The sequence below is a fragment of the Cicer arietinum genome, chromosome 7 (assembly GCF_000331145.2).
Source record: "Cicer arietinum cultivar CDC Frontier isolate Library 1 chromosome 7, Cicar.CDCFrontier_v2.0, whole genome shotgun sequence".
NCBI lineage: Eukaryota > Viridiplantae > Streptophyta > Magnoliopsida > Fabales > Fabaceae > Cicer > Cicer arietinum.
The window spans coordinates 29,341,744-29,354,235 of record NC_021166.2 but is presented as its reverse complement, the minus strand read 5'-3'; the positions used below and the strand labels follow the sequence as shown (position 1 = coordinate 29,354,235).

The following is a 12,492-nucleotide window of genomic DNA, read 5'->3' as shown; positions in this document are numbered from 1 at the left end:
CTCTTGATCCTCGGGTGCTACAGCTATCTGATTGTATCCTGAATAGTCGTCTAGGAAGCAGTAATACTCATGTCCGGCTAACCGCTCAAGCATCTGATCAATGAAAGGGAGCGGGAAATGATCCTTCCTCGTAGCACTGTTCAATCTCCTGTAATCAATACACACTATCCAGCCTGTAACCGTTCGAGTATGAATTAACTCATTCTTTTCATTTGTGATGACAGTCGTTCCGCCCTTTTTTGGTACAACTTGGACGGGACTCACCCAAGAGCTATCTGAAATTGGGTATATGAGGCCGGCTTCTAGTAGCTTTACCACCTCTTTCCTGATCACTTCTTTCATTACCGGATTCAATCTCCTTTGGGGTTGTACTACCGGTTTGTGATTGTCCTCCATGAGGATTTTGTGCATACAAAAAGTCGGACTTATTCCCTTCAAGTCATCAATGGACCAGCCGATAGCACCCTTGTGCTTCCGCAGAATTCTCAACTTTTCTTCTTGTAACTCGCTTAAGCTTGCACTGATTATGGCTGGATTTTTTTCTTCTTCACCCAGGAATACATATTTCAAATGAAGAGGCAGCTGCTTGAGTTCAATTAGTGGTGTCTTTTTCTCCGCGGACTTGTCTTCATTCCCTTTCAAGTCCTCCCACCTAGTAGGAAAACGGGGGGAGTAGGATGGCGATGTTTCTAACATGGCCAACACCTCTTTCATCTTTGGGTCTTCACTTTCTTGAATGACATCTTGGGGTAGACGTAAAACTCTTTCTAATGGCAGGCTGGGTGTTTGATGCTTTATTTCTTCATTGATTATCTCATCTACAATCTCGATTCGATTGCACCCTTTTCTTTCTTTTGAGTGTTCCATGGCTTTTAGAATGTTAAAAGTGACGGTTTCCTCATTTACTTTCAAGGTTAAGGTGCCATCTGCTACATCAATCATAGCTCTCCCTGTTGCTAAGAACGGTGTCCCGGTTAAGGTGCCATCTGCTACATCAATCATAGCTCTCCCTGTTGCTAAGAACGGTCTCCCCAAAATCAAAGGAATGTCGTTGTCTTCCTCCATATCTAGTACCACAAAATCTATTGGAAAAATGAACTTGTCCACTTTAACCAACACATCTTCCAGCACTCCATAGGGGTGTTTCATCGAGCGGTCCGCAAATTGTAACATCAGTTGTGTGTCCTTGACTTTTCCAATCCCCAATTTTTTGTATATTGAAAGGGGCATAAGACTTACACTAGCCCCAAGATCGCACAAAGCCTTCCCAAAAGTTCTATTTCCAATAGCGCACGGGATTGAGAAGCTTCCAGGGTCCTTGAGCTTCGGTGGCAACTTCCTTTGTAGTATAGCACTACACTCTTCAGTAAGCATAACTGTTTCACCGCCGATTTTTCTTTTTTTCGACAGAATATCCTTCATGAACTTAGCATATGTCGGCATCTGCTCTAGTGCTTCTGCAAAAGGGATGTTAATCTGTAATTTTTTAAAAACATCAAGAAACTTACCAAATTGCTTTTCAGTTTCTTCCGTCCTTAATCTTTGAGGGAATAGAAGTCGAATTTCTGGTTTTGGCAGTGGTTCCCCTTTTTGTACCACGGGTTCTTCCTCCTTTTCAATAGCGATGTGCTCTTCAACCGATATTGGTGTGACCATTTCCTCCAGGTGAGTTGGAGTTAAGGTACTTCTACTCTGTTTGGCTTCAGGTGGTACTTGTTCACTCACCTTGCCACTCCTCGTGGTCACTGCATTAACATTGTTTCTTGGGTTCGGAACTGTGTCACTAGGCAGATTTCCAAACGTTCTTTGTGCCATTTGTTGAGCAATTTGACCCATTTGAGTCTCAAGATTTTTTATTGATGCAGAGTGATTTTTCTGGACGGCTTTTGACTCTTCAATGAAAGAACTTGTGCTTGTAACTAGTTTTTCTATAGCGCTCTCCCAAGCAGCCTTTCTGGGTGGGAATTGGTTTGTTTGAGCTTCTTGTTGACCCTGAGATCTACCTTGTTGATCTCTCCAAGAAAAATTCGGATGATTTCTCCAACCAGGATTGTACGTACTAGAGTAGGGGTTATTCTGCCTGTTGTTATTACTCACAAAATTCACCTTTTCTAGTTCTTCTACCTCATTATCATCCAGTGCTTCACAGACTCCAGTTTTATGTGCTCCTCCACAAAGGTTACAACTAGTCTGCTTTAGTAATTTGACGGGGGCCACTTGTGGTTGTATATTTAGAGCTACCATTCCCTTCTTTATCTCAGTGGCGATAACCTCTTCCATCTTCGATAGTAGCTTGTATGGAGCTAACCCATCCATAACATTCAATTCCATCACACCACTTGTTGAACCACCACTTCTGTCATACAACATCATCTGTTCATTTGATGCCATGATCTCAATAATCTTTTGTGCTTCTGTTGCGGTTTTGTAATTCAAAGACCCACCGGCTGTGGCATCCAACATAATTCTAGTGCTCGGCCTCCAAAATTCACCCGTTCTAGTTCTTCTACCTCATTATCATCCAGTGCTTCACAGACTCCAGTTTTATGTGCTCCTCCGTAAAGGTTACAACTAGTCTGCTTTAGTAATTTGACGGGGGCCGCTTGTGGTTGTATATTTAGAGCTGCCATTCCCTTCTTTATCTCAGTGGCGATAACCTCTTCCATCTTCGATAGTAGCCTGTCTGGAGCTAACCCATCCATAACATTCAATTCCATTACACCACTTGTTGAACCACCACTTCTGTCATACAATATCATCTGTTCATTTGATGCCATGATCTCAATAATCTTTCGTGCTTCTGCTGCGGTTTTGTAATTCAAAGAACCACCAGTTGTGGCATCCAACATAATTCTAGTGCTCGGCCTCAAGCCATTACAGAATATTTGCATTTGGGCAGTGTCGTCATAAGCATGATTAGGACATCCGGCTAGTAAGTTTCTGAATCTCCTGTAAGTGTCACGAAGAGATTCCCCCTCTTTCTGTTTGTAACCGGTGATTTCTTGCCTCTTTCTAACGAACATGGCTGGGGGGAAATATTGTTCCAAGAACTTATCCTCAAGATCATCCCATGTGGTGATGCTGTCGGCGGGGGAAAGAAACCACTCCTTAGCATCATCTATAAAAGAGAATGGGAATAGCTTCAATTTCTTGCCTTCCTCAGATAAACCATCCACCTTCACTGTTTCACATGATTCAAAGTAATTTGTGAGGTGTCTATTAGCGTCTTCGTTATGTCTACCGGCAAAATGAATTTCCCTCAACTCTCGGTATAGAGCAGGACTTATTTCAAACTTATTGATTGTAACCGGTTGGTGATGAATGGGTAATCGACCTTTCAATTAAGTAAATAAATTAACTTCAATAGTGAATTGGCAATCCCCGGCAACGGCGCCAAAAACTTGATTGCGTTTCAGCAAGTGTACTGAATCGTTGCAAGTAATAATAAAACGGTAGTACCGAGTGTCGAACTCAAGGATTGCGTTTTACTATTGAATTATATTTGATTACTAGAATTGAACAAAAAGGTTCCCAAGTTGATTGAAATAATGTTTGAAATTAACAACAATAATAAAATTGATCTTTTATAATGAGAAAAATGTCAGGGATGAGTTTCACTTCGAATCCAACCTTGGTGTCTAATTTGATCCTAGTTACTGAATTCCTTTATTGAATTATTACCGAATTCTCTTTATTATTCTTGCCCTAATGTCTTAGTGACAGAACCTTTAATTCCAAAGTAACCCCTAATTCCTTAGTGGATTTAAGATTAGAATTAAGCATTACCGTATAGAAATTCTCTTGTAAATTATTGCTTTGCAACTAATTTAATTGGTTTCATGACCTGCACCTATGTCTAGACTACAAATTCATGAATTTCTCATCTCAAGCATTTGTAAAGTCCACTTCCGTTTCAAAATACAAATCGTAGAACATTTTAATGTTGATCAAGCAATAAAAAGCATTAAGCACAGAGATGAGAAAAATAATTCAATAAACTCATTCATATAACTAGAAATCAAATTAGAAAAATAAGGGTTTCATCTGGTTACACTCATCCCTAACAAATAGGGTTTAGTTACTCATGACAGAGATACAAAAGATAAGGATTAAAGAAGAATTACAAGAATGATTCATGGATGATTCTTGATAAAACTGCTTCAATGGCGTTAGAAACGGCCGTCTTTGAGTTTTTATGATAGGGCACAAGTCTCCCAAGTTCCCAAGAGTCAAAAAGATCCATAAACAGTAAAAAATTGTGTTTTTATGATTGCTAATGCGCGTCATGCGCCCCAGGCGCGTATTGACAGAACTGAAACACGAGAAATGCGCTCCAGGCGCGAAGGGCGCGCTCCAGGCGCACAGTATCTGTTGTCTGAGGTATTTTGCATTTTTCTCATCTTTTGCGTCTGAATTTGGTCCCGGTGTCTTCATGAAAGTTGTAGATATGGATCTTAGATTTAATTAGCACTTGGAGTGACACTAATTGGACATCTAGAACTCTAGATATGGCTGAAATACTTCACATATATCATGTTGATTTTTCACCAAAATTCAGCACTGCACTTAAAACAAAACGCAATGTAAAATTACCAAAAATTCCTACTTAATCACTGAAATACAAACATAACATATTAATGAATTCAAAGAACAAAAATAACCCGAATGTATCAAATAAATCCTGAATTTAACTAATGATTGAAGATAAATAAGACTAAAACATTGGAAAAATATGCATATGATGAAGAGTTATCAATAAGACTAATAATTTAAAAATAAATAATAAAGTATTTAATATTACTTACCACTGTTATTAATAGCTAAAAAAGTATTTTTAATGATTATTCAAAGTTGTCTTGCTCCTATTTAAAAATAATCGACATGTTAAAATAGACATGGAATGTATATTTACTTATCACAAGAGCCTAGTGTAATTCATGTTTATTTGATGCGAGTATAATTTACTTAATGTGTTAAACTAATGAAAACAATTTTCCGTATATCTTGTGTTGTAGCTAAACAAGTAAGTCCAAATAATAATGTTGAAGCTGAATTTGGTTATGGAGCTGGACAAATTGACCCCATCAAGGCTTTAAATCCAGGCTTAGTATATGAGGCTTATGAAGGAGATTACATAAGATTTTTATGCGGTCAAGGTTTCAATGCCACGACTTTGCAATAAATCATTGGAAATGCAGTCATTTGCTCTGAGATAGCACACATGACTGCGAGAGATTTAAATTATCCTTCATTTGCTCTCAAAGCCTTACGTCCCAAACAACATACAAGTGGAAGCTTCAATAGGGTTGTCACAAATGTGGGATTACCGATGTATACATATAGAGCTATTGTGACAGCTCCTATAGGATTCAATGTTTCAGTGAATCGTAGTGTTTTGTCATTCACTTCACTAGGAGAAACACAAACATATGTTCTCACTATAGATGGAGCGATGAAGAAATCTATTGAGTCAGCTTCTTTAGTTTGGGACAATGGTGAATCTCAAGTTAGGAGCCCCATTATTATATTTGATGAAAGAGCAGAGAAAAGTCAAAGTACTAAAATATGTAATGTATGTAATTCTTAATTTACTATTTTATATTTTTATTCAATAAAAGATATACTTTTGCAAAGAAGAAAATCAAATTGACTACTTCTTGTATAGATCTTTTCCAATTTTTTTTCTCTTTGTTATATCTTTGAGTATTTCTTGTATCAATTTCATACATTTGAATAGCATTTTTATGTTTCATTTAATGTTCAAATACCCGGCGGAGAATTCAATTGGTTGAAATTAAATTATATAATCGGTCAAGAATTAATAAATGATTTTATTGTCATATGATGTTAAGAAAAAAATTGTTTGTGAAAATTCGTGAGACACTTCTTCAAGTTAAACAACAATATCCTTTAGTAATTCATCATTTATTATTTTGGAGTTATACTTGTTTGTCTTGTACGGTAAATATGAGTAATAAAACATTTAAGGTAATCTCACTTTAAATATTAAGTAAAATGACCTCTATCAAATTTCATACACTGCATAACTTAATCTAAACCGAAACATAGAGAATTCTTACGTGAAAAATTTTCTTAAATTTTCTTAAATTTTCATAACTTAAATTTTCATAACTTAATCCACTTTTCTTAAATTTTCTTTGGTATTTCATATGTCAACAATTGAGTCATTTACGTGAAAAATATAAATATATTATTTAAGTATGTATTCGAGCATGTATATATACCAACGTTAGATGTAATGAATGATGGCCAATTGGCCATATTTTAATTTTAATTTCACCATAATAAAAAACAAGTACATGCAATGTGATAGCCTGCGACAACCGTATATTCGACATTGTATATATTAAAAAAATTACATCATAATAAAATAAATATGATGACATATAATATCGTTGAGTTGTTGCATACAAAATTTCAAAACCATATATTCGACACTGTATATATTCACTTTCAAGTTTTTCAATGTAATAGTGATACATCTAATATAAAATTAGTTAAAAAACTTCATCTAAATACGAAATCAAATTCAAATCATATCGAACAATTCTTAAGTTTACTTAACTTCCACTAAACTCCTAATAAATAGAACCTCACTTTTAGAGGGTTTAAAAAAATCACTTTAGAATGCAAACATACAAATTACTATAATGTCTTAATGAAAGGATTTTGTAGCTTTTGTTTTTTATGAAACTTTGTAAAGTTTTAGTTTTAGTGTATCTTTAAGCTTGCGTTTATATTTTAGTGGTGTCTTCTTTATTGCTATTTTTGTTTTACCTACTCCTAATTATAAATAAAAGCTTAATACTATTATTTTTACCATTTTGTTTCTCCATCTATACTTTGAGCTAGTTTGATTAAATATGAGTATATGATACATAAAAGATAAATAAAAAAGTGTTCGAGAGGATGAAAGTTCTGAGTAAGAATGACAAATCAATTTCATTACCTCCTACATTTATGATAGTGTTGTTTGGAATCATTAGCTGAGACCAAACTATAAGAAATCTCAAGAATGCATGCCATATAAATTAAAAGAAAGTACTACTTTGTTAAAAGAGAAAACTACTAACAGTTAATATTGATAGCATCATTTATAGATAAAGAAGAGAGTGATTATGAAAATAAAGTATATTATGAAATGAAGAAAAACCCAAGTAGATTGATACATGTATCAATGATAAGACTGATATAAATCAAAGAGAGAAATCATTTCAAAAAGCTAACATGAATTTGGAAGGACAAGATTCTCGACTTTAATAGCAAATAATGAACTCGCATAGTTCGATCTCATGCAAATTAAGTAAATGTCGGTTTCATTTCATACATGAATCAATGATGACAATGTTAAAGCAAATTTACACCACAAAAACCACTAACTCAAAAAGCTAGCATTCAAAAACCATTTGATTATTACAGTAATTAATACCACCATTGACATAATATGCTAAATTATATGCGTGGTCCCTTAACTTAATTTCAGGTAACGTTTTAGTTTTTTATCTTTTTTCTTTCCCGATTTAGTCATTTATTCCAAACAATATCAAATAAAGTATGAAAATATGAGTTTATTTAAAGATTTGCGTTACGAATTTGATGAAATTTGTATTATATTGAAGAATATAATTAATTTTATGAGTTTTGATTGAATTTCTTTTTGAATTTTTGTATAAAAAAGGATAACATTGTTGAAATTTTAAAATATAAAATATCAAATTGTCACTTAAAGTTAAAATAAAGGACCAAGTCGGGAAAAAAAAAGATAAATGACTAAAATGTTACCTGAAATTAAGTTAAGGGACCACTGATGTAATTTAGCCTACATAATATATCCATAGTTCTCTTCCACCATACAAATTAACCAACACAACAACACTCAACTTGATCTGTTAATAACTCTATTTCTCTTGTTTATTTTCATCATATATACTATTATATTCTATTTATTTCATGATATGTTTTTTAATATGCATGTCAACATCAACACTCATTTATTTATTTATTTATTTTTAACAACTCTTACATTAGTATGTTAGAAACAGGGGAAGAGGCAGAGGAATTTTAATTTTTCACACTAAAGAATTCATTTTTTATATTTTTTTTGTATAAAAGTAAGCATGTCTATCTATCCTTATTGCAACTCACAAGCGTTATTATTCATTTAGTTTAAAATGAATTTTATTTAGTTGTTGTTATGAAGCCCAAAAATATAATGATATTATGATTAAAATTAACTAGCCAATTTTTAATTATCGTATTTTGTTTTCTCTTTCTATTTGAAACTCACATTTTTAAATAAATCTGTCTAGAACCATCCATGGTCACATGCATGATATTGATAATAATAGCTTACTCAACTTCTTCCTTTGCTCTACATCACTTTTCTTTGCTATATAATTTGTTATTATGACGTATATGATTTTTATTTGATGTTGCTGATGACATACATTTTTAATATGACAAAAATACTCATTTATTTTTTAATTAATATTTTACACATTTATATATATAAATATACACGCACTTAAATTATTAACTTGTTTCAATTCTTACATTAGAGGCATTATTATGTTGACTATACTTGTAATAAGATTCAAATTCCAAACTATTTTTTTTCTTCGATTTTTATATATCTGAAAATTGAGTTTTTTTCTCATATTCTAAAGTTGTGAAAATTTCTTAACTTATGTTCTTCATTTTTTAAATAATTTATTATTAAATTAATTGACTTGTACAAAAGTATACAATATTTAAAATTTATGACTTGTTAAATATTTTTTTTACAAGGATTAATTTAATCACATAATCTTTGTTTTACATGGTTTATATTTGTATTGGTTCATTCTCACTTCCCATTTGTAGCACTAAACCCAAAATAAACAATCAATAATTTAAGTCTACAGCAAATTAACACTACAAGAAATTGAACGTTTAGCGACAGGGAAAATCTGTAGGTAAACGTATAAAAACTGTAGGGATAGGCAAAATTACCTATACCGACCGTTGCGGTAAACATTTGATTTTACCTACGGATATTTTATTGTTGGTATATACTTTAGCCATAATTTATAAAAATTATACCTATGGTTTTGATTCTGTTGCTATACATTTAAGTGACAACTTTTTTCTGTTGGTATAGGTTTTAAGAGTAATTAATTTATTATAAATATTAATTTTTTGTTATCAACAAAAATTATATAATAATTTAAAATTTATTTTATAAAATTAAACAAATATAAATATACAATGAAATATATATATCTAAGACTCAAAATAAAATAAAAGGTGTTCATTGTATATATTAAAAATTAACATAAAAGTCTTACAACGATAAAACAAAACCCTAAACCTCAAAAAATAGACATTTAAAATAGACATCTTGTGTCACACATAACAATCTCAAAAAATATTAAGAAATTGAGTCCACTAATTTGCCAATATTCCATCTTCAACAACAAATTAACTTTTAATCTTCACCTACAATCAATAAAATAACAAATGAATAAATACACGATTCCACATAAAAATATTACTAATAAAATAGAGAAAATGTTAATGATCTTAATTAAAATTAACTAATACTATCTAATTACCATTTTCATTATTTTCGTTGTTGTTTGGAGTAAGTGAATTCAAATGGTTTTGAGCACTAGTAGCATCAGGAACCTATCACAAAAAATAGAAAATATTACTTATGAAAAATACGATTATGGAACTTATGAAGTTAGTTGGATAAGATTAATAACTTATGATATACCTGTCTTGCAGCTTGTATTATATCATTAACATCTGCTCCAGAAAATCGATTTTGAATTAAAGTCATCACATTTGCTAACAAGTTTTCCATATTCTTAACTCTTTCGCGCAACTCTTCATTTTCAGATGCACAAACCTTCGATTTTTTAGAATGAGGAATCTTGCCCATACATCGCACACGTCCGTTTTTATCAGGTCCTTGTACTTGATAAAATATGTCATCCTTCCAAGACATAGAACCTTGTGTGTCTTGGGTTGATTGAGAAGTTCCAGCCTCATTATTATGTTTTTTTAATTCTTCCTAAAAAATAAAATAAAAATTATTAATGATTGAAAATACCAAATTTAAATTGACATTCAAAGCATGTAGTACTACAATAAGATCCAATTAAAAAACATCAACATTGCATATAGGCTAACAAATACAAAATCTCCTAAAAGGTCAAGTAAAAACCCAATACAATCATCATACATTTGAAAATAAAATTCAGCACTTTGTCAAACTTAATTTATACACATTTTATATATTGGTACCGTTTAATTATTATCAAAACTTACAATCAATCTTGCAGCCTTTTCATTGACAATTGTTCCATCTTTACGAGTGCGGGTATCAATGTAAATCTCTTTACGTCCAGGCAACACTCCTTTGCCCTTTTTTATCTACAACCAAATAAATAAGTTAAATGCATTTCATTTTTAATTTAAATTAAAGCCATAAAAAAAGAAATAGAAATCAACCTTCTCATCAATAAACTTTGGGAAACTTTTTGAACCCATACAATGAACATCTTCAAACTTAGCACGATTTTGCCTATTAATTTTACTTATTTTCTGCAATTGAAATAAAATATTAGTCTAAATAATAAACTCTTTAATATATACTCCACTCTCTCAACTTCTTAATTTTATTTTGTTTAACTATTTCTCTTGAATTTGAGTTTTATTAATTTCTCCTTATGTGTACACTACTTGCAATTCAATTCAATACTATACAGTTTTGAAGGAAAAAATGACCTAATGAGATTTGTTACGACAATATAAAAATTAATGTTTTCCATTTCAATGTCTTCCATTTCAAGTTGCAACTATGCTTGTCTTTTCGAAGGGATTATCAATATAACTGATACTTTTAGTAATTTCAATGAGCATGTATATATGTATGTATGTTATTAATTTTTTTAGTTACAATCAGTTGTATAGAAATTGCAGTAAGCTTTTACTTTGATTGCTATAATTATAGAGTGGAAAGATATTAAATTCATTGATTTGATTTTGAAAGTATCATTTTTAATCTTACCAATCTAAAATTCCATTAACATTGTCTCATATCAGTCTAATTGAGTGCTCTAGCAATTTGCATGTCAAAATAAAACATATGTATTAAAAATACAAGATTAACGAAAAATCAATTCCTAAGCACACACAGATAGAAATTATAAATAGATCAATTGTTTAGAATTTTGTATATGTAGATGAAGGGATTTCTAGCAGTTTAATTTCTAGCAGTTTAATTTGTTATGATACAAGCTAGTGTTTAATTTCTAGCGGTTGGAACCTTCCTTTTAAAAAAAGTTCATTTAAAATAATGAGTGATTATATAAATTACAGGTTCAGAAATTACAAAAATTCAAAGCACAGGTTCAGAAATTCAAAGCACAGGTTTAAAATTACAGGTTCAGAAATTACAAAAATTCAAAGCAAACAAAACATAAATTACAGAACATAAATTACAAAGAACAACACAGAAATTACAAAGAGCAACACATAAATAACAAAACAGAAATTAAAAGCTGCAAAAATATATAAACAGTACATAAATTAAAAGTTACCGATGATGCGAGAACGCTGGTCACAGTGATGACGAGAACAGTGGTCGATTGACAATGAGAACGTGGTTGGTCGACGACGAGAAAAAGGAAAAAGATTGGGTGGGATTGGTTGGTCGACGGCGAGAAGAATAAGAAGGAAACAGATTGGGCGGGATTGGTTGGTCGACGGCGAGAAGAATAAGAAGGAAATAGATTGGGCGAGATTGGTTGGTCGACGGCGAGAAGAAGAAGAAGGTCTGTTACTTATTTTAGGTTTTAGGGGTTTTGGGGAGAAAGGTTTATTTGCTACTGATTAACATTTTGGCTCTATTAATTTTTTTTTACTCCATTAAATTTTTGTTTGGGCTCCATTTAAAAAATTTTGATTTTAGCTTAATTGAAATTGGGTGTATTAAAAAAATAGGATTTTGCCTCAATTAAAATTATTTTTGCTTACATTGAGCAAATATTTATACAAAGTTATATTTACAAATAATTAAGATTTTGGCTGAATTAAAAAATATTAATTTTAAAATTTTGGTGTCTATAGCCACAAATTTAATTGTGTAACTATAACAATTAGCGACAATTTTATGTCACCGAAGGTATAAGACACCTATACCAACAATAAATAATTTATCTGTGGGTATAGTTTATCTATACCTACAGTTTTTAATTTTGTTACTATAAGCTACCGTAGGTGTATGTCTATTATCTTGTAGTGTAATATATGTTTCAACGCAATTAATCACATAATCTTTTATTTTATTTTATAAGATTGTCACTTTTTTAATCTAGTTTATGTTTCAATAATGTTTTAGAGAGTTCTAACTTTCAATTAAGTAAGAGACATGTTGGTCAATATTACACTTTTGTGTAAATCCTTTTATTTTCTTCCTTGATG

General features: G+C 31.7%; 1 protein-coding gene and 1 pseudogene across 2 annotated transcripts; one reads left to right on the top strand and one right to left on the bottom strand.

Moving 5' to 3' along the window:
* The window catches only part of LOC101490588 (cucumisin-like), a 15,567-nt pseudogene extending 9,980 nt beyond the window's left edge, over positions 1-5,587 (top strand).
* Positions 5,588-9,434: 3,847 nt separating this feature from the next.
* LOC101490275 (uncharacterized) lies at positions 9,435-10,614 on the bottom strand. Of its 2 annotated transcripts, XM_004516320.4 has the most exons (5): positions 10,519-10,614; positions 10,336-10,440; positions 9,779-10,078; positions 9,615-9,687; positions 9,473-9,498 (listed from the first exon to the last, which is right to left on the bottom strand). In XM_004516320.4, exons 1-5 carry the CDS (start codon positions 10,555-10,557, stop codon positions 9,488-9,490), a joined length of 528 nt encoding a protein of 175 aa, XP_004516377.3. In that variant the 5' UTR covers positions 10,558-10,614; the 3' UTR covers positions 9,473-9,487. The 2 variants fall into 2 exon arrangements, 1 of the variants encoding a protein (XP_004516377.3); XR_012161370.1 differs by lacking the exons at positions 9,779-10,078; positions 10,519-10,614 and having other exon boundaries at positions 9,435-9,498; positions 10,336-10,508.
* Positions 10,615-12,492: the final 1,878 nt, after the last annotated feature.